General features: G+C 46.0%; 1 protein-coding gene across 1 annotated transcript; it reads left to right on the forward strand.

Annotated features, from left to right (window-relative positions):
• The first annotated feature begins 371 nt into the window (after positions 1 to 371).
• On the forward strand, positions 372 to 22644 carry erbb3a (erb-b2 receptor tyrosine kinase 3a). The gene is made up of 29 exons (XM_084445811.1): positions 372 to 742; positions 5460 to 5617; positions 6239 to 6425; positions 7331 to 7456; positions 7549 to 7611; positions 7796 to 7914; positions 8113 to 8254; positions 9377 to 9490; positions 9739 to 9856; positions 9989 to 10062; positions 10159 to 10249; positions 10459 to 10476; positions 10989 to 11206; positions 11459 to 11591; positions 11741 to 11834; positions 15359 to 15513; positions 15635 to 15688; positions 16165 to 16306; positions 16390 to 16509; positions 16851 to 16949; positions 17049 to 17234; positions 17840 to 17995; positions 18226 to 18301; positions 18396 to 18542; positions 18828 to 18925; positions 19055 to 19240; positions 19347 to 19415; positions 19534 to 19801; positions 21381 to 22644. The coding sequence occupies exons 1-29, from the start codon at positions 661 to 663 to the stop codon at positions 22247 to 22249; spliced, it is 4362 nt and encodes a 1453-aa protein (XP_084301937.1). The 5' UTR covers positions 372 to 660; the 3' UTR covers positions 22250 to 22644.
• Positions 22645 to 22860: the final 216 nt, after the last annotated feature.

Raw genomic sequence — 22860 nt, forward strand, 5'->3', positions numbered from 1 at the left:
GTCTTGAATTAGTTTTATGTTGTAGGTTGATATGTCAAATCCCCTTAATTCTGATGATTCACATGGACGCTTGAAGGTCTAATGATGAAAATGTTACCAGAATCGAATCCATATTTAAGATTTGAGAGGCTAGATAAGACATTAAATTATTCATATCCTAAGTAGCCTAAATCTTGTTTTATAAGGCTAGCGTTCTTGCTAAATCAACAGGGCTGGTAGTAGGCTGGAGCGCAGCAATACATCTAGGCCTACAGGCGCTTCTGCCTCTGATTGGTCCAAGAACAATTTTCCGCACCAATCAGTGACCGGTATTTGTTTTACTCATCGGAGAAGTTGACAAACGATAGTTTGTGCCAAGCTTGTCGGAGTAGCCTAACCCTCCATAGGCTATTGGAATTGACATACATAAGTTATTCCTTCTCGTGTATTTTCTGTTCACTCGATTTTAATAGGAAAAGACAGAGAAACAGTGTCAATAAATTTCGAGGACTTTTGAAAAGCAATAGTCAATCTCTTTCGGATACACCAGTGATAGTTGTACGGCTTTCTTTGAATGGGTGAACTAGCTGAACCAGCAAGAAGATAATAGTCTAGAGTCGGCATTTTCCCACAGGTCGTTATGTTTGGTAAACTAACGTTACGCCAATTGTTGCATTGAGGATGGTTCTACTACGACAGGTGCTCGGCTTGTGCGTCGCGCTACCATGGTTTCTCCAGCCCGTCTATGCTCAAACCCAAGAAGGTAAGTTAAAGTAGCTATCCAAAGTAGCCTGCCTACGTTAGTAATTTTGGTTAATCTCTACAATTTTGTTATTGAAATGCTGGGACCCAGTGTAGGCATGTATCTGTGTAACCTATTGTTGCCTCAAAAACTAACAAATACAAACCTAGGCTAGCACTAAATTCACAAAGTTGAATCGCAGTTAAAGAAAACGGTGTCTACAATAATGTCCACCTGCTTCGGAGTCAAAGGGCTATCTCTTACACTCTACCTGTCAATTAAATCAGTGCTGCTGTCAATCTGACCTAGAGACTGAACCAGTTTAGTGCAGAACTTGTTCTGAGTCACTCAAGCATTAATTCCCCCTCTCAGCTTGCTCTTACTTCTTAGTTTGTTTGTCTCAATTGTCTGTTTTATTCATAATTGCTGCTAACCAAAAGTAGGCCTAGCTTCTCCCTGAACATAAGAACTTCTGATGAGTCTGGTTTTTCTGGGACTTTTTCGTTTAACTGGTCTCCTGGTTTTACATTGCCAGCAGTGAACTCCCAGTGAGACAGGTGTGTGTGTGTGTGTGTGTGTTAAGAATAGAGAGAGGCGTTGTGATTTGAAACAGTCTTTAAACACAATATATGTGTGTGTGTGTATGTGTAAAGAATAGAGAAAGGTGTTGTGATTTGAAACAGTCTTTAAACACAATATGAGTGTGTGTGTGTGTGTGTGTGTGTGTGTGTGTGTGTGTGTGTGTGTGTGTGTAAGTGCGTGCGTGCATGCGTGTGTGCGTATGTGTGAAGAGTAGAGATTTGAATCACTCTGGGTAATACTAAGCACAACATGAGCTGAACTTTGGCTCCGGGCTGCTGGCTCCAGAGCACAGGGACATGTGGTGTCGCCCTCCTCAGGAGGTAAACACCGTCAGGTCAGGGAGGACATCAGCTGACCGACAGACACACGCAGCGCTTGGCATCAATTAAAGGAAATACACTGAGGCAAAGCAGAGAAAAAAACTAGAAGGGCCTGATTTTGATCTGCATCTAATCAATGAATGCCCCCTGGCCCATAGCACTGCAGCATAATTAGTAGTCATTCTGAACACTAGTGTATGGGTCTTTGGTTATTACGTGCTAATCACTAGTCATTGCATATTGTTCTATAGTGTTTATAACAGGATTGACTAGACCTGACATGAACATGTTTGCCAATTAAATATACTGTCTTACTGTAATCTCAGTTGGATGCTGTGTTTGTCATTAGGGATGGATAGGCTGCAGGGCCAGGGTGAGCTGTGTGTCAACTCCCATGGAAGACACAGATAAGGATAACGGCTCTGTAATAAACACCTACTGGTCACTGCGTCATCTCACACTTGGCTTGGTCCTATTTCCATCTCCTCAAACTTGTTTGTGTCTTCTCTTAGTGTTAAATAAAGAAAATGTTTTGTTACTCCTAGTCACATTCTTACGACTGGAACAGTCTCACATCATATCATATTCACTGCATGAGCTGTCCTTCAGCAAGGCTGACTGTACACGAAATACAACTACAGAGTAGTCAATATACTATATCTCCAGTGATACATCAGCATGAATTTAGATCTTAAGCTTGCTCTGTGACATAGTTGCTATGAGTGGTGAATCACTCCAAATTATTGCACAACCAGATTTGCAAATACCTGTAAACACGCTTTTGTTTTTCAACTCTAAAAAGACCTCCAGAACAGTGCGTTCCATACAGATAATAGTCTTGTTGTGTACTACTTCTCTGGTGTGACTCCTTCTCCTACTAATGCATCACAAAAGAAATATGCGGTCCCTCCTGTTACTGTGGCAGGTATTGTAGTGTGCTGTTGTGCAACCTATGGATTTTTCTATTTCCGTGAGCTCTTGGTCCTCTACTTTCCACCTGATCAGGCAGTGCCCCAATGTCAATTAATTTCATGTATGTGCATGTGTGTTTGTTTACAGTGTGTGTGTGTGTTGTGTATGTGTTGTGTGTGTGTGTTTGAGTGAGAGAGAGAGAGAGGGAGAAAGAGAGACAGAAAAAAAAAAGTAATCCGTCGTGGTCCCGTGCCAGGTTTCTGTTTACCTCACTCCCGTCCGTGGCTTTATTGAACTTGTTTACTTCCTCCTCATTCCTTTCTTCTCTCCTCCCCCCCTCTCTTTTTTGAGTGTGGAAACCTTGGAAACAGCTGAATGAAAATGACAGCTAAACCTGACCCAGGTCCACTGGCACTATGTAATGCTTTCCTGTGTGTTAGGTTACAGCCTATTACAGTGGGATAATAACACTACTATTTAGCTGTGACTTCATGTACACGACAAAGAACAAGAAATTCAGGTGGAGAAAGAACAAGGAGGGATCCTGAGTAACACACACAGAGTGCTTGTGTATGAAAAAACAGTACAGTGGAGTGTTTGAGAATTTGAGAGAGAGAGAGAGAGAGAGAGAGAGAACAGAAAGAGAAAAAAGAGAGAGGGTGTGAGAGAGCGAGAGGGTGAGAAAGGGAGAGAGAGGGTGGGCTTGGCCAAGAATCCTGATGTAACTTACTACAGGCACTTGTTTTCGCACTCTTTCAAAATAGGGCCATTGTATGTGTGTGTGTGTGTGTGTGTATGTGTGCGTGTGTGTGCGTGCGCGTGTGTCCGTGTATGTGCGTGCGCGTGTGTATGTGTGAGTGTGTGTGTGAGTGCATGTGTGTTCACTATATTTACTCCTCCTCCATCTGCCAACAGTGAAAGTGGCTCTTTGAGAGGGGAAACCCACTCACCCCTATTCAGATTCTTCAATTCATCTACAAATGTTGTATGTTACCTTGTATAGACATATATTTGTGTTTATGTGTCCTCTAGCAGTGTGTGTGTGTGTGTGTGTGTGTGTGTGTGTGTGCATGTGTGTGTGTGCGTGTGTGCATGCGTGTGTGTGTGCGTGCGTGTGTGTGTGCATGTGTGTGTGTGTGTGTGTGTGTGTTTCTGCTGTGTAACACAACATGCAGTATGTGTGCCCTTTGGAATGTTTTGCGCATGTTCTGTGCACGTGTGTCTTTACACCTGTTTGTTGTGTGTTCTTGGGTATTGTCTGTGCAAGCTCTCTTCATGACTGGTGTGTGCTACTTGTGTGTGCCTGAGAGTGCACGCATGCAGGTGTTCAGGTGTCTGGGACTATTTCCCAACAGGCAGTTCAAGTGGTTTAGTGTGAACAGCCCAAGCCATCCACTGATATCTCTGACCTAGCGCAGGTTGCTCCCAGTGCTTAGTCTGGGTGGGGCAGAGATAAAATTGTTCACTATTGGTCAATGTACACGTCTGAGCTAGTTCAGCGTAATAACAGACTAATTGGTTTCTAAATCTTTCCTTCTACTCCTATCTACTACAGTTTCACAAGGTTCATGACTTGCTAGCGTCATTAGCATATTCTGTCACATGCCATGTACTGCACTTGTGTACGATACTTGCAAGGTGTACAAAGTGCTTTTATTGTTTATGATACAGAACTTAATTCCCTCAACCAGGGAGTAGGTGAGTGTGAGAAATGACCCGATGACCTATAAAGGTGCTCTAGGTGGCTAACAGCAGCAGAATGCTCTTGAGGGAGACGTTGGGAATCAGTCAGCATCCAGGAACGTGTCCTGTGTCCTGGTAGTAGGTGGCGGCGCAGAGCCGGCCCTGAGATCAGGGCTGGGATCGATGTCCGACTTTGTTCACATTCCTCAGAATGGAGCCAGTAGCACCTGTGACCCCGTCTCCCTGCTTCACAAACACTGTAAAGTGTGTGCTGTGCTGCTATCTGGGTTGTAGGGCGGCTGGTCCTGCCCATTGAACCGTTATCACACGTAATCAGGCTCTCCAGAGAATCACCTGCTCTGGTTTCACTGATTGTCGTCACCCCCCCCCCCCCCCCGCCGAATGACGGTCCCTCTTGACAAACACACTACTGTGTGTGTGTGTGTGTTACGTTAAGTTCTGTATCATAAAGCACTTGTGCACCTTGTCTGGGTGTGCGTTTGCCTGTTTGGTCAGGGTTGTGTCTCTGTTTACTGTAAGCTCAACGTCGCTGTAAATTAGGGACACCTCAGTGCCTTTTGAGTGAAAATAAAGGTTTGAAATGAAATGAAATCAAAATGTGTCAACATTGCTTCAATTTCAGCACAGCCTTTTTCATCTAACTAACAACAACTAAGTTATATGCATTAGAAAAACAGATTACACTGAAGCCGAGAGTCAATGTTATGTTGTTGTGTACATGAACAATGTATATGTTGTGGTGTAGTCTCTTCCTTTTTTCCTCTCTGTCTCTCTCTCTGTTTTTCTCTCTCTCTCTCTTTCTCTCTCTCTCTCTCTCTCTCTCTCTCTCTCTCTCTCTCTCTCTCTCTCTCTCTCTCTCTCCCCTCCCTCTGGACATCTGGCTGAGATTTGAATAGCAAAGCAGTCTCTGTTCAAGTGACATTGAATGACTTAACTCCTACAGTCTCTAAACAAGGCCACGTATGTTTCTCTCAGAGAAAGACCTGCCCTGTATTACACCACTGGCTTCAGTGTCTTTCCCATTACATGCATCAGTGGCACGGAGAGATTAGCATAGGCAGCAGTGTGACTTGTCATGTGCTAATATGCCACATAGAAAGGTATTTGAGAAACCAAGCTCAATAGAATGCAATATTTCATAATTCAATATTCAATCAACATATTGTCTGTGAAATCTTATCTGATATGATCCATGTTAACTCTTTCTTTTCTCTCCATAGTGGTAGTGTGTATGGGCACCCAGAACGCACTGAGCGTGACAGGAAGTTCTGAGATGCAGTACAAACTGATGAAGGAGATGTACAGTGGTTGTGAGATTGTCATGGGCAACCTTGAGATCACCATGATGGAACACTGGCGAGATTTCTCCTTTCTGAAGGTGAGGTGTGTGTGTGGGGCTGTGTGTGTATGTGTGTGTGTGTGTGTTTCTGTATAATGCCTACAGTATACAGTACAGTAATGGGTATCTATAGAGCGCCGACCACTTTCTGACAATCACAGCTACTGACACGACAACTCACAATCAGACATTTCAGGCCCCAGACTTCCGTACCGTGCCCATAGGACCAAAACAGGCCTCGTATCTCTTTCTGCAGTGGATGATGTCACTGTCTCATGTACACAATGAAGTCCCTCACACTCCCCTGTACAAGCTCCCTCACCTCAACACCGTGGCACTGTCATAGCGACTAACAATACGCCCAAGGTGATAGGTCGGTCACAATGTTTTGGTTACCAGTTCAGCTGTGGTATAGAGTCACTACAAGCCTAAGTCTAAGATCTCACAGACAATATGTTGATTCAATTCACGCTGATAGGAAATTACTCGAGTGAGATATGAGTGAGGTGTACATTACAGTATCTATGTGATTAGTTTTAAGCGTGTGACATCGAACATGTGACGTCTAACCACAATCTCATCCTTTATATCCTCATACCCTTGTATCACAACTCCCTCTTTCTTCCTCCCCCCCCTCTGCCCCCCCCTACTTCCCCACAGTCTATCAGAGAGGTGACAGGCTACATCCTCATCGCCATTAACCAGTTCAGCCGGCTTCCCCTGGACCAGCTGAGGGTCATCAGAGGAACCACTCTGTACGAGGAGCGCTTCGCCCTGGCCGTCCTCGTCAACTACCAGAAGGACGGACAGTATGGGCTGCAGGAGCTGGGGCTCACACACCTCACAGGTACGCGCGCGCACACACACACACACACAAACAAACAACAGCAAGCCTATCATCAAGGTAATACAAAATTATAACATATGCCATTTAGCAGACGGTGTTATCAAGGCAAGAGACATGGTCAGTGTAAACACTTTTAGTTCATGATCACATAATGTCAGTAGTTGTAAAACAGTGGAGGGCATACGGAGGTATACAGAGTATACCCACTTCTTTATCCATGGACCCACGGTATACACATTTCTTTAAACACCACTAATGTAAAAACTGTAAAATTTCTGCTTCAGTATAACCACTTCTCTAGTCAGAGTATACCCACTTCTCTAGTCAGAGTATACCCACTTCTCTAGTCAGAGTATAGCCACTTCTTTACTCTCCTCTACACACCTGCGTGTGAACCTTCATGGTTCTGTCCCATCAAAGTGTCTGTCATGCATGTTACTACAGTACATCCCTCCCTCTCTCTGACTTGACTGTCAGCACAGTAGTCTTTGTGTGTGTGTGTGTGTGTGTGAGAGAGAGAGAGGCTTGACTGACAGAGAGCCTGCCAGGCAGGTTGGCGCTCCCACAATGTTCAACCGCACCCTCAGGTGTCAGTCATCACATTGTACATATAGCTCAAGAAAATGGGGAGGGGGTGTGTGCGTGTGTGTTTGTATGTATAAGTAGACTTCCTGTTGGGAAATACCTGGAATTTCCTACTGTTTGCCATGTGCCCCAACTGTCAGTGAAACATGAGCTAAAGCCCATCACAGTCAGAGCAGCGACAGACAGACCAACACTTCAGTACGAGACTGTGGTCTGGTTCTTGTCCCTCATGTTCTGACGTGTTTTGGTAATTACCTTGTCCGCTATTATTTAATTATGTGTCTTCTCTGTTTGTGTGTGTGTGTGTGTTTCCTCCACAGAGATACTTGAAGGAGGGGTCCAGATCATCCAGAACAAGTTCCTCAGCTACGCCCCTCAGGTGAACTGGCTGGACATAGTGAAGGACGGCGCTTCAGAGCTCATCATCAATGAAAATGGACCCCAGCGTGAGTATAGGGGGTCATACTGGCTGGCCTGGAATATTGAGGTTTCTCCGTGACCATAGAGAGTCAAAGCCCTTTGATTTCTAACTTTTCAGAGCCCTGTGATGAGGCATGTGGAGGTCCTTGCTGGGGACCCAACAATGACACCTGCCAGATCTGTGAGTCATTTCCTAAGTCATAACTCTCACAACAACCCCTCCTTGATGTGAGACAAAGAAATGCCTGTCATTTGTTTAAATCTGTCTGGCCCTCTTCCTGTCTTAACCTCTTAGTTTACTTCGTAAAGTGTGTGGAGAAAATGTACTTTAAATGGAAATAAACAGGAAACGGTCTCTCTTTCAGTGACCAAGACAGTGTGCGCCCCGCAGTGCAATGGGCGCTGTTTTGGGCGGAGCCCCAGTGAGTGCTGCCATATGGAGTGTGCAGGAGGGTGCACTGGACCCTTGGATACAGATTGCTTTGTGAGTCTGCAATAGTGCATTATACTCTCTCTCTCTCTCTCTCTTTCTCACACACACACGCACGCACACACACACACACACACACACACACACACACAGCCACACACGCAAAAACAAAGAATGTTTGATATTCACTGACTGACATACGGGCACAAACCATATCTGCCAAACATTTCACAACCCTTTTCCTTTCCCCAGGCTTGTCGGAACTTCAACAACTCTGGCTCCTGTGTCCCTCAGTGTCCTCAGACGCTCATCTACAACAAGCACACCTTCAAACTGGAACCCAACCCCAGTGCCAAGTACCAGTACGGCTCCATCTGTGTGGCCCAGTGCCCCAGTGAGTCCCTGTACAGACTACATGACCCTGTCCACTAGGGCTGGATATCGGTACTCGATACCTTGTAGTAGTGGATCGAAACAAACTGATACCAAGTAGCATCGAAACGTCTTCAGTCAAACCAATACTTCATTCGATCCTTTTTGTACTAAGATCTAGGAAAAAAAGATGTTGTAATATGGTCCAATCACCGCAAGCGTTCTTCAATTTAATGCGACGCGTGATTGGCTCATTACGGCAGACAGCTACAATCTGTCTGGTGAGATCGAGTGCAACTGCGAGTTGTTGACACAGTTTAGCACGCTGAGGTAATGCCACCAAAACGCTCAAAGGTATGGTTATACTACACACCTATGGCGCATGGTAAAAATAAATGCATAAAAAGGCGGATTTCCCCCATTACCTAGCTAGCTAGCATTAGCAACCCTACTGTAATGCATTGCTTAGTGCATTGGTTACTTAGTGGTAGTTTTAACTTCTGTAGCAGCGAGATGTGTTTAGGCTAACGTTATTAACTAATGTTATGCTTAATGTTAAGACCCCCCTAGGCCTACTACCACCACAACTGCTACTGCTGATGTTGCCACCCCCAGCAGCAGCCTTGACACACCGTTCACATTAGCTGTAAGGTCACGGATGACTAAAAAATGTGTAGTCACTGTCAGTAGTTATATTGTAATAAATGCAGTTTGATACTTAAACACTTTCAAAATGTATTCTTGTAAAAAAAAAATGAATGTGGGAGGATTGATTTTTACTCAATTGAATGCTTCCATTCACATGACGGTTATGGAATGGAAAAAATGCAAAAAAGAAATTCAAAGTATCGATTGAAGTATTCAATTGGTATCGGTATCACTTTAAGGGTACTGGTATTGGTACTGGTATCGTAATTTTTGAAATGATACCCAGCCCTACTGTCCACTATACCATCCACCATGACCAATGGCAACACAAAACCCAGTCAAGTTCATTAGCAAGCTTTACTTTATATACTGTAGGCCCGGAACTCTTTTTCGTTATCGATTGAATTTCTTGTTATCGTGATGTGTTCTGCTCTTTTTTTGTCAACCGACTTTCTTACTCTCCTCTCTTGCTCTCTCTCTCCCTTTGTCTCCCCAGCTAACTTTGTGGTGGATGGGAGCTCCTGTGTGAGCAGCTGCCCTGCTGACAAGACAGAGGTGGAGAAGAGAGGAGGGAAGAGGTGTGAACCGTGTGGAGGCCTCTGTCCCAAAGGTCTGTTACCCCCCCCCCCCCCCCCCCTCACTGGGAAGCCCCATACCGCTCCTGTTGATTATCTATCCTCACCTTGTATGTGCTCCTCTCCTCTTCTCTCCTGTTCTCTCCTCTCTTGGTCTCTCTCCTCCTCTCCTCCTCTCTTCTCTCCCCTCCTCTCCTATTCTCTCCTCCTCCCCTCTTCTCTCCTCTCCTCTCTTTCATCTCTCCTTTCCTCTCCTCTTTTCTTCTCTTCTCTCCCCTCCTAGCTTGTCGTGGTACAGGCACAGCCAGCAGACAGACGGTGGACTCTCTGAACATTGACAGCTTCATCAACTGCACCAAGATCCAGGGTAGCTTGCACTTCCTGGTTACCGGGATCAAAGGGTGAGTGACAGCGACAACCAATCAAAGTGGTCAACAGGTTATCTTTCTGTAATCAAATCACCATTCTGTCAGTGTTTTCTTGTCATTGATCCTCACTGTCTGTCTATACTGATCTCCTTGCTCTCTACACAGTGATCCATACAACAATATCTCTGCCCTGGACCCTGAGAAACTGAAAATCTTCAAAACTGTGAGAGAGATCACAGGTATGTGTGAGTCTGTATGTATTTGGAATATAAAGTGTGTGTGTGGGTGTGTGTGGTTCTCTGCTCTGCTTGTAACATAACATCTTTGGTTGCCAGATATTCTAAGTATCCAGTCATGGCCTGAAAGTATGGCTGATTTATCGGTGTTCTCCAACCTGGCAACTATACAAGGAAGAACACTCTACAGGTGACTTATTTATCAGCATTGCACTGATTTCCTTGTTATTCTCAACTCAACAATTTTGGTCACTTTCACTTTCCATAGTACAATATGTCAGCTGAACCATTGTCTGTGTTTAACTTTGCATTGTAGACTAAACCCTCACATGCATGCCATCTACTGTATCGCATTGTAACTCCGTTCCCCTCTCCCTCTCTCTCATGTTTCCCCATTAGAGGAGTCAGTTCTAAAAGGTACAGTTGAGTGTTGACCTACTCTTCCACCTGCCTACTTCCTAATATAACCTTCTAAAGTTCTGACATATCCTATGAGAATGGTTCCCATGAATGCGTAACACATTTCCTTTGAATTTTGCTCCTTGTTACTAGACATGACAACAGTCGGTTGTGGTGGGTTACTAATTTGGGTGTAGTAACTGTTCTCGTTGATTTCTCGCATACATTGGGAATATGAGTTTTTACACCAGTCTGGGATATGGGCATGGCTGGGGACCTGCTGGGCTAACTGGTTGAACTTTCACCACAATGATGAAACCTATGATTTTATTTCCATGACTGATTGTGTCGTGACTCTATACATCATAATTATGCTTCTCTGTCTGTTCCACTTTTGACCTGGCTTCCTCTCTGGGTGTTTTGCTGATTCCTAACCCCCTATGTCCTTTCTGTCTTCCTCCCCTCATGGCAACCCTCCTCCTCTTCCTCCTCCTCCACCTCCTCCTCCACCTCCACCTCCTCCTCCACAGGGGCTACTCCCTGCTGGTGATGAAGATCCCGTCGCTGACGTCTTTGGGGCTGCGCTCGCTACGTAAGATCAACGACGGTGGCGTCTACATCACGGGGAATCAGAAGCTGTGTTACCATCACACCGTGAACTGGACACGCCTCCTCAGCAGCAGCTCCCGCCCCCAGCGCCGCCACAAAAACGTTGACGTCAAGGACAACCAAGAGAAGAGCCAGTGTGGTGAGGAGGGCGGCGGGGCAGTCTGGGTGGAAGGATGTTTGTGTGTGTTTGTGTGTGTTTGTTTGTTGGAGGGCCATAGTAACCTTAAGCCATGAGTGGACACAAACACCATAAGCATAATATCATGTGTCATATATCACGTTTCATAGTGAATAATAACCTGTTTTTCTAGTAATGCCGTGTGTATGTACTGTGTGTGTGTGTGTGTGTGTGTGTGTGTGTGTGTGTGTGTGTGTGTGTGTGTGAGAGTAGTCGCAGAGGGCCACGTGTGTGACCCCCTGTGTTCCTCGGAGGGATGTTGGGGTCCCGGGCCGGACCAGTGTCTCTCCTGTAAGAACTACAGCCGGGGAGGGACCTGCGTCCCACGGTGCAAGTTCCTCTCAGGGTCAGTAGTGTTCTCCCACAAAACACAGGATACTGCGCTATGCAGAGTTTATCACAATGTGTCTCAAAGTGTGTTCCTGTCGCTGGATCTGCGTGATACTGTGGAGTGTGTGGGTCCTGTTTTGTGGCACTCTGCTCCTCTGTCCCCAGAGAGGGCCGTGAGTTTTCCGGGCCGAGAGGCGAGTGTATGCCCTGTCACTCTGAGTGTGAGGTCCAGGAGGGGAAACCCACCTGCATCGGTCCGGTATGTTCTCTCTCTTTCATCATCGAACTCACCTTTGACCTCTCACATTGTGTGTCTCTCACTACAACACAGTTCCGTCACTAGGGGCAAATTCACAAAGGGGTTTGCACGGGTTTTTTCTGCCGCTATACCTGTGCAAATAACTCAGAAATAAACCTTGCTATTCACAAAGCACTCGCAAAGGGTGAAATACTGTGCTAACTGCGTTGCCATCATCATAGCATTTCTGTGCGCTTGTGCTATTTGCGGATATTTAAATGAGGTAATATGGGCGGAAATTGTGCCCATTTCTATGCAAATGAGCCTCATTGCAAATACAGTCCAATTCACAAAGATTGGCGCTAATTGCCACATGCAGTTATACTGAAATTATTTGCATCTTCAGAGAGTTGGAGGTAATTGAAGCGCATTTATAAGGGTTGTCATGCTTAGCGTTTCTCATGTCAGCAGTTATTGTAGCCAGGCGAAGGCATCGTAATGCCAGGCGTGCTTGTGGGAGAATATTTCAAAGGAGAATATCACTTTTTCATTTAAGCGAGACCGAAATCATCCGGAGCCTACAGGTTGCCAGCTCAAGCAATTCTTGCTCTACTTGATGAAATCAAGGATGATATTGAGCCTGCCACCCAGAGATCCTATGCAATACCTGGCATTGTCAAACTGCTGTCAACACTCCAGGTTCTTGCGTCTGGCTCCTTCCAGACACCTATCGCAGGTGCCTCTGGACTATCGCAACCATCCATCAGCAGGGCCGTATGGGATGTTGTACCAGCCATTATTAGCAGAGTGGCAAGATACATCAAATTTCCCCAAAACAGACAGAAAATTGCAGAGACTAAGCAGTTTTTTAACATTGCCGGCTTCCCAAATGTTGTAGGCGCTCTTGACTGCATTCACGTACCTATTGTACCACCACAAGTCAATCAACACCCAGGTAGTGTGCAACGCCAGTAATATAATAGTGAATGTGGTTGCCAAATTCCCAGGGTTGGTGCACGACAGCTAGCCTACATTTTTTGGAAGAGCAGTCTGTAAGGAATGATGCATGACATGGATGACAATCCCTGGTTACTGGGTAAGAAAGTTCTTTTGAGAAAATGTTTGTGCTGTAATATTCATTGCGAAGGTGTGGGGGAAAAGTATGTGCTTTGGTACCATAGGTGACGGCGGCTATCAACTCCAGCCATGGCTGATGACTCACGTGCACAATCCTACTACCAATTTTGGAGAGGTGGTGTACAGTTGGGCTCACATCAGAACGCGCGGTGTCATTTGGCATCTTAAAAAGCCGACTTAGATGCCTGGATCATAGCGGTGGGGCAATGCTATAATCCCCCCAAAGTATGCCAGATCATTGTAGTGTGCTGCATCCTGCACCACATGAGAGCCATGAGAGCCGGTCTGTGCATGGATGTGGGTCTGCATCCTGAGGAGCACGGAAATGAAGACTCCGACGATGACCAGGCTACCTGCCCACCTGTCTCATGTGCGAGCAGATGAAGGCAGACATGTCAGGCATTATTTCACATGATTTACTTTGTTGTCTCTGCAACAAAATAAAGTTGTCAAATTACACCTTTGTGATCAAAAATACAAATAGCCTAGGCCTACATCATTAGGCCTACGACCAAACATTACATTAAAAGTAAGAAAAATAGCCTATGCCCAACCTCGGCCTAAAAATTCAGCACCATGGACAGCTCTGTTCAAACTAATTTATTTTGGGATGACATGAAAAACAAATGCAATGAGAAAAGATACAGTGACAAAAACAAAGGATAACCGTTTTTTTGCCCGGAAGTTATTGAATGATATTTTCTCCTTTGTTCTCTTTTTCCAATCATTCCACCTCCGTTTGCAGTCCATAAATTACTATTGCGTTTGGAAAAACCAACAGCGCTCACAGACTGGGATATTAAATCCCAAATGTTTTTTGCTTGTACTGTAATTGTGAGGCATAGGCTACATACCTGTGGACCTCGTCCATCAGGACTTCCAGTTTGCTCTCTGAAAATGTCATCTTTCTTTTTCTCTCTGCCATTGTCCACATGCATACCGTTGCATGGGCAGCATTTATAGTACTTTACCATATCAGGAGCAAATTGCACTCAGCTGCAACACCGTATGGGCGTGTTTGCGTAAGAATATCATTAGCGCAATATCTTTAGTAAATAGGTCGTTTAGACGGAGCACATAGCGGGCGCAAATGACACAGTTCATAGTGCTATTACCAGTTCATGGTGCTATTACCAGTTCATGGTGCTACTACCAGTTCATGGTGCTATTACCAGTTCATAGTACTATTACGATACGATACGATGAGTCTTGATGCCTTGTAGGGACAGCTCAGGACTATCAGTCCTCTTCAGTCCCTCTGTTCCTTGAAGTATGGGAGGGGCGATAGGAGGGTCAGATCCTACTATGACAGGAGGAGGACAGGTTATCACAAATATCATATTCCACATTATCTTACTCTTTTTTTTTCATGTTTTTCTTTCATTTTTCTTTTTTTCTTATTTATTCATGTTTTTAAATAGATAACTTAAAATCACTGAAATAGAATAAAATGTAGGCTACATTAGCATTTTAATAGAAAAGACAGTGGAGTGCTACAAAGGTATCTCGGTGGGTCTGATCTTTCTTCCCTGTATATGTTGATTTAAATATTGTTTGATGATAGGGGATCTGGTTCTCATGAATTGTCTTCTGAGACATCTTTTTTGTTGGATGAGCTGGATTAGTTGAGGATCACATTTGAGGTCCATTGATCTTTCTCTTGCTGTGTGAAGTATTTGTCCGAGCAGGTCAGCTCTTTGGTCGATATAGTGCTATTACCAGTTCATGGTGCTATTACCAGTTCATAGTGCTATTACCAGTTCATAGTGCTATTACCAGTTCATAATGCTATTACCAGTTCATGGTGCTATTACCAGTTCATAGTGCTATTACCAGTTCATGGTGCTATTACCAGTTCATAGTGCTATTACCAGTTCATAGTGCTATTACCAGTTCATGGTGCTATTACCAGTTCATAGTGATATTACCAGTTCATAGTGATATTACCAGTTCATGGTGCTATTACCAGTTCATGGTGCTATTACCAGTTCATGGTGCTATTACCAGTTCATGGTGATATTACCAGTTCATAGTGCTATTACCAGTTCATAGTGCTATTACCAGTTCATAGTGCTATTACCAGTTCATGGTGCTATTACCAGTTCATAGTGCTATTACCAGTTCATGGTGCTATTACCAGTTCATGGTGCTATTACCAGTTCATAGTGCTATTACCAGTTCATGGTGCTATTACCAGTTCATGGTGCTATTACCAGTTCATGGTGCTATTACCTGCCGCAATCCATTCTTTGTGAATTCGCCCCTAAGAGTTGAATAAATGCCTCCAAACTCTCAGTGTACCACTGCCATCTAGTGGTGTCATTGTGGACACCATTACTGGTGTGTTGTGTAGAGACATCTCCAGCCAAGGCTGATGACCAAGAATTGAATATTGTGTCTTTCTCCAGGGAGCAGATGAGTGTGTTGTGTGTGCCAGTCAGAGGGACGGTCCTCACTGTGTGTCCTCGTGTCCCGCGGGAGTGATGTCAGAAAAGGGGCTCATCTTTAAATACCCCAACCAACAACGCCAGTGTGAACCCTGCCACCTCAACTGCACCCAGGGGTGAGAGAGGATGTTCGTGTGTGTGTGTGTGTGTGTGTGTGTGTGTGTGTGTGTGTGTGTGTGTGTGTGTGTGCGTGCGTGCGTGTGTGTGTGTTAAAAAAAACCTTCTCTATGTTCCCAGGTGCTCAGGCCCAGGGATCGGGGACTGTCTGCAGTCCCCCAGATCCACCTCTAGGTGAGCATTTGCAATCTGTCTAGGAAGACACCATATGGTAAATGGTAAATGGACTTGAATGGACCTTAGCGGCACTCAAAGCGCTTTACAATGGCCTCTCATTCACCCATTCACACACACATTCAAACACAACAATGGCAGTAGCTGCCATGCAAGGTGCTAACCTGCTCATTGGGAGCAATTTTGGGGTTAGGTGTCTTGCTCAAGGACACTTCGACATGTGGGCAGTCGGAGATGGGATTCGAACCGCTGACCCTTCGATCATTGAACGACCCGCTCTACCAACTGAGCTACAGTCGCCCCTATGACTCCTCACTTAGACAGATCGAACGTATGGCAGACCTCACACCATGTCCCTCTGTTCTATGATGTTGTAATTCCCGCCCAGACATCTGAGTTAGAGATGATAAGGCACATACATACAGGTGGTTATTCTGTAGGCTGACGTCTCTCCTCCACTGTGTGTCTCTCTCCAGCCAAGCCACGACAGGCATCGTCCTAGGGGTGATAGCGGCGTGCTTCGTTGGCACCTCCATCTTCATTATGAGTGTCCTGTACCGTCGCAGTCTCGCCATCCGCCGCAAAAGGGCTATGAGGAGGTACATCGAGAGTGGAGAGGTAAGGCAGGTGTTCGCGAGTCTCATTTCTACACTGGATTTAGAGTGTGTGTGCGCTGACGTGTAATCTGTGTGTGTTCAAAGAGTTTTGAGCCACTGGATCCCAGTGAGAAGGGGGTCAAAGTTCACGCTCGGATCCTGAAGATCACAGAGCTCCGTAAGATCAAGCTGCTGGGCACTGGAGTGTTTGGGTCCGTCCACAAGGTACTTGGTTATGTTGCACTTGTCTTAATCGCTATGCGGTTGTTTTAATCGTCTGCCACTATGTTTGATTTGACTGTAAAGCACCTTGTGATTGTGTATCTTGAAAGGTGCTGTATAAATAAACTTTACTTACTTACTTACTGACATCGTCAAACGGAGAACATCATTGTGATTTCTTAATTGTTCATCCTCCATACCCTCCATCTTATCCTGTCTGGCTTCCTCTCTACAATTAATCTTTTTTCATTATTATATCTTCCTCTTGCTTAATCTGTCTCCCCTTTGTCACTCTATCTGCGTGTCTCTCTCTTTGTCCCTCTGTCTGTCTCTCGACCTCTCAGGGCATTTGGATGCCAGAGGGGGACTCCGTTAAGCTCCCAGTAGCCATCAAGACTATTCATGACCGAACGGGACGGCAGACCTTTCATGAAATCACTGATGTGAGAGAAGAAACGCCAATCATACATGTTTACACACTTCTGTGATTTGACCCTCTTGGTTTGATTCTGTTTACTGATGACCCCTTTGTGACCCTGCAGCACATGTTGGCGATGGGCAGTCTGGACCACGCTCATGTGGTCAGGCTCTTAGGCGTCTGTCCAGGTGCCGGTCTGCAGCTGGTCACCCAGCTCAGCGCACAGGGGTCCTTACTGGAATATATCAGGCACCGCAGAGACAGCCTGAACCCTCAGAGGCTGCTCAACTGGTGTGTGCAAATTGCTAAGGTGAGATATCCTGTGTGTGCATACGTGTGTTACTTTGTACATACTGTGGCAACCCCGGGAAAAGGGGAGACCAACAAACACTCAAACTTGGCAGCAGCATGGACAGAGGCCAGGGAAACAGCTTTGCAGTAGGCCAGTGGTAGGCTTTTTTAATAAAATTTGCTTTGCTTTATAACTGAAAGGTTTCTCACACAAAATCAACATCAAACATGAGGCAGCTCCTCTAACCGTTTCTCTCCCCCTCAAGCTCTTCTTGTCTGGGCTTTTTGAAAGTTCCAGTGGGCACACTCGCTGATTGCTGACTTTGCTCAGGTGTGTGGTATTGTTCCAGTTGCAATCACTCAGCTCCCAATCCCCAGCCTGAGCAAGGGTTATGAGAGCTGTAGTCCCAGGGTGGGCGGCCATTTTATGGCCTGTAGTTCCCAGGGGGCCATTTCTGGAGCCTGTAGTTGCTGTAGTCCAGGTCGGCGTCCAGCTTGTGGCTCAGGCTGCCTCCGGCGGCCATTTTGGGGAGCAATGGCCCCGGATTGCCACAATACGTGTGTATGTATTTGTATGTGAGTTGGTAGTTGTGATAGCAGAATCTATCCTCTCTCCGCTGTCAGGGGATGTATTATCTAGAGGAACACAGGATGGTCCACAGGAACCTGGCAGCCAGAAACGTGCTGCTGAAGAATGACTTCATCGTCCAGATCTCTGACTATGGCATCGCAGACTTGCTCTACCCCGACGACAAGAAATATTTCTACAACGAGGCCAAGGTCGGTAACCAGTCAAAGCCAATCCCTGAAGACTGTTAAGGGAGGGGTCATCATGGACGTTAGCCAGGGCTCACATGACACCCTTTTACTGCACTATTTTGAGAAAACAACTGATAGTGGTTTTACAGGCAGGCTCCATCTGCTCATTGCTACTACTACTGATATGGAGGGGTTGTCATGCACTGAACATGGTCCAGCTCGTAGTTATACATGTTCATCTCTTACTTCAGACACCCATCAAGTGGATGGCCCTGGAGAGCATTTTGTTTCGCAGATACACACATCAAAGTGATGTCTGGAGCTATGGTGAGTCTGCCTGGCATGTTTGAGGTGACGGTAGTTTGAACTATCGCAGTTTCTAATTTAGTAAGAGCATCATGACATAGATTCTGTCTGGCAGGCGTGACTGTGTGGGAGATGATGTCATATGGGGCGGAGCCCTATGCGGCGATGCGCCCACAGGAAGTGCCAGATCTTTTGGAGAAGGGCGAGCGTCTGTCCCAGCCCCAAATCTGCACCATAGACGTCTACATGGTCATGGTCAAGTGTGAGTAGGGTGGCTACTCTTTATTTGATTAACATGTATATAACTCCAGTACTTGCAAGAGGTATTTGTGTATGTCCTTTGCATTTTGTAGATATCCACTTATCACCAATAGCTCTGTACTACAGATACACCCAAGGCTGGCATACAATCATTATACAATATACACTAGACACTGCTGTCCAAATAAACAGGATTTCCACACATTTCAACTCTCTAGACAGCTGTTAATTGGTCCCCATCTTCATCAGCAGCAATCAAACATTGTTTCTGGCCCCTCGTTTTCAGGTTGGATGATTGACGAGAATGTCCGTCCGACATTTAAGGAGCTGGCCAATGAATTCACAAGGATGGCAAGAGACCCACCCCGTTACCTTGTGATCAAGGTGAGATATACAGTAGGCTACAGTAGGGAACGTGGATGAGTGAACTTCTCCTTTGAGTCTTCTCATTTACATGGTGAGAGTTGAGGTCCCCACAGCCCGTTCATGGTTGTTCTTCCTTTTGATCACCAGGAGGACCAAAGCCTGTCAGACTCAGGTCCGGACGAGACTCACCAGCGGGACCCAGAGCTGGATGATCTGGATGGGGAGCTGCAGGACCAGGAGGAGGAGGGGCTGGAGGACGGCATGGTTCCGCCCCCCCACTACCTATCCCATTCCAGGAGCATCCCTCGCCTCTCCAGAATGGACAGCCACAGGGTGGGTGGAGGGTCACAATCTCTCATACTTTGATCATCTTGGACTTAAATAATGCTATGGGTGATGGGCATATTTATGCATTAATCCTGTCCTGTTACATTCCCAGGGTGTCTTGTCGCAGTCCAGTCTGGCTGGATACCTGCCCATGACCCCAGGTGTTGATAACCCAGGACAGGTCAGTCTGTCTCCTTTATCTAACTGTGCATGTCTCCTGTTGAGAACAAAACGTGTTAACAATCTGTCTCATTATGTTCCTTGCACACTGGCGTCCCCCCCCCCCTTCCTGTCTACAGCACATGTGGCTGTCGCGTTCTCGGCTAAACTCCGCTCGCACCATGTCGGAGAGCTCTGAGGGGCGGGGCACCGTAGTGGAGCTGGAGATGAGTGAGGACTTCCCCCTGGCGGGCAGCCTGAGGAGGAAGCGGCATCGTGAGGACAGCGCCTACATGTCCCAGAGGGACAGCATGTCCGGGGGGCCGCCAGAGACCCCCTCCCCGGACACAGAGGAGGAGGACCAGAATGGATATGTGCTTCCTGGTCTGGGAGACAGCCCAGCTAGAGGTACTTATTTTGAGTGTTTGTGTGGATGATGCATTGTATGCGAAGTACTACCACAACTCTCCCTCTCCCTCTCCTTGCAACTATTTGGGGGCCAAGCAGCGAAGTTGCGAAGGCCTCCATTGTTCTTGTACCTTTTCTTATTGGGGTCCAAGCAGCGAAGCTGCGAAGGCCTTCATTGTTCTTCTACCTTTTCTTATTTTTTTTCGTTTTCTTTCTTTCCTTATTCTTCTGCCATGGGAGTCTATGGCAGCCCATAGAACCGTATGGTAAAAAGTTGTGAAAATTGGCACACTCATTCAGGACAGCGCCCTGACCGCCCTCACCAAGTGTCATGTCCACACCTCGCAACTCTGTAGCACCACAAAAGTTGGAGGTGCGTTTAGGCACGCAACTATTGACCTGTAAGCCCGATTTTCAAAAACGATGTACCGTTGGATTCCTTCCTTCCTTCCTTGGCTTGGCTTGACATATTTTTCCGCCATAATGGATTTCCCGCCATTTTGGATTTTGCACGAAACTCAGTGTGCACATTCTCTAGACCAATGTCCACAAAAGTCTTACAGGGATTTTCGATTCTCGAAGCGTTCGCCTGCTATGCCACCAAACAGGATATTGTGTCATATCTCAGTAAATTGTTAATGCATCAAAGCCACATTTGGCACACTCATCAGGGACAGTGCCATGACCCCTGTCAGCAAGTTTCATCATGACAGCTCGAACCCTCTAGTGCCACCACCATTTCAAAGTTGGAAGTGCATTTAGGCACACAACTTTTGACACGTGACCGTTTTTCAAAAATGAGGTACTGTTGGAATCCCTGGCTCATGCCGAGTTCATCGCACCCTATGAGGTCATTTTCCACAAGTTGGATTTCCCGCCATTTTGTATTTTGTGTAAAACACTTACCTCCTCTTAGGAATTTTCACCAATCTACATGAAACTGGCTGTACACATTCTCTAGACCAATGTCCACAAGTATTACAGGGATTTTCGATTTTCGAAGGTGTTCGCCTGCTACAGCCAATCGAATTTGGCGTCCAAGCCGCCAAACAGGAAGTGTGGTCATATCTCAGTTTTGATGTATCATAACCACATTAGGCACACTCATCGGGGACGGTCCCGTGACCCCTGTCACCAAGTCTATGTCGACACCTCGAACTCTCTAGCACCACCAACCTGTCAAAGTTGGAAGTGTGTTTATTCTGAACCGTAGCCCGATTTTCAAAACTGCGGTGGGGATTCGAATGCGGCTATGACGTGTTTCACTTGTCTTTGATGCGCTGGTTGCGTGTCCTGCTTGGCCCCCACATTACTGCTTGCAGCTATATTGTATTTTTTGTTTGCTATTCTTGCACGTTGCCTTCAGCACTAGATTATGCTCTTAGTCACTTGATTTAGACAGAAGATGCACTTCCTACGTTAAATGCAATTATTGTGAGTCCCTTTGGATAAAAGCGTCAGCTAAATGACTGCAATGTAATGTAATGTATGACAGAGACACATTTGAACGTCAGAGCCAAATGTCTCCAATACTGTAGATGTCCATATCTCATCCTTCTCTCTGTTGTCATTATTCCAGACACCCTCCTCACCCCCCGAATCACCCTGCCTCACGAGAGGACGTCGTCCAAGTTTCTGCCGTATTCATCGGGACACTTTGAGGACCCAGACAGTGCCGACGAAGAATATGAGTACATGAACAAACAGGCATGCATGATGTCCCTGTCACCCAGGCAACATTCTGGCCATCCCAAAGACGGCTCCCAGTGGCTGAAGATGAACCAGAGACGAGGTTCCTCATCACCAGGCATAGAGGGGACGGGTCAGCACACATCTGGCCGTCAGAGAAAGAACGAGGACAGCCGGGGTACAGACCCCAGTTCTGATTCAGACGACATTGAGGAACAGGGTTCCGGGGAGGTTGAGTACGAGTACATGGACATTAGAACGTTAGACATTAGAAGTGTTGGAATGGAGGAGAACGCCCTGCCAACACTGGATGCCCCCCATCCCAGAGCGACGGCAGAGGAGCGTCTGGGGATCCGAAGAAAAGGGGAGGAGGAGGAGGAGGAAGAGGAGGAGGAGGAGGGTGAATACGTAGAGAATGACTATCAGTACACTAACAGCCAACCCAAGCTGTGGCAGGCTCTCCGAGGCAGGGAGGGGCTGAGTATGCAGGTGGGGGGTGAAGAAGAGGTGATTGAGTATGAGGATATGGACTCCCTGGCAGTCCCTGGAGCCAGGAACCCAGTGGAGTACCAGAACATGCAGAGGGAAAGTGAGGGTGCCTCAGAGGACACGGGGGATCAGCACCCCGGTCTTGGGGCCTACGTGAAAGTGCGCGCAGGGGTGGTGGTCGGGGAGTCTGGTGGTGGAGATCGGTCATTTGACAATCCAGACTACTGGCACAGCAGACTGTTCCTGAAGCCCAACGCATTGCGCACCTGAGGGACTGTGGGAGGGAAGAAACGGGTTTGTAGGCTTTGCATTCCCACTGAAATTAATGAAGGACCCATGGAAGGAGGAGGGAAGCGATCCAAGCCATCCAAATATTACAGTGAATGAAAATAATGTGGTCTCAGTGTGTCCCTGTTTTATCATTTAGTCTCAGTGTGTCACTGTTTTACAATTTATGTGTCTGTTACAGGTTTACATTGATCTTGAATTTTTGAAAAACATTAACTTTGGGTATTATTACAACTGAGTGAGACACTACTATACTGTAGGCCTACGTGGCCAGATTAAAAGCATTGCTGTATTATTAGTGTTTACTTATAAGAACAAATTATGTTTTTGGACAATTTGACTTTTTCTATACATTATATTGTCTTGAATATCATTAATCTGAGTTTTTTTTTCTTTTTTCTACAAAATAAAGATGTTTGCAACTTTGGAATTGTGTGTCTGTTTATCACCCATCCTCACCTGTAGCCTACTACTCAAATGTGTTGCGGGTGGCGTGGCTGAAAGAATAGAAATTGACACACTGGGTTATAGGCGAGGAGAATGGGAAATGTAGTTCGTAGAAACTACAATTTAAAACAACGCGTCACGCATTT

The sequence above is a fragment of the Borostomias antarcticus genome (assembly GCF_949987555.1).
Source record: "Borostomias antarcticus genome assembly, chromosome: 11".
Taxonomy (NCBI): Eukaryota; Metazoa; Chordata; class Actinopteri; order Stomiiformes; family Stomiidae; genus Borostomias; species Borostomias antarcticus.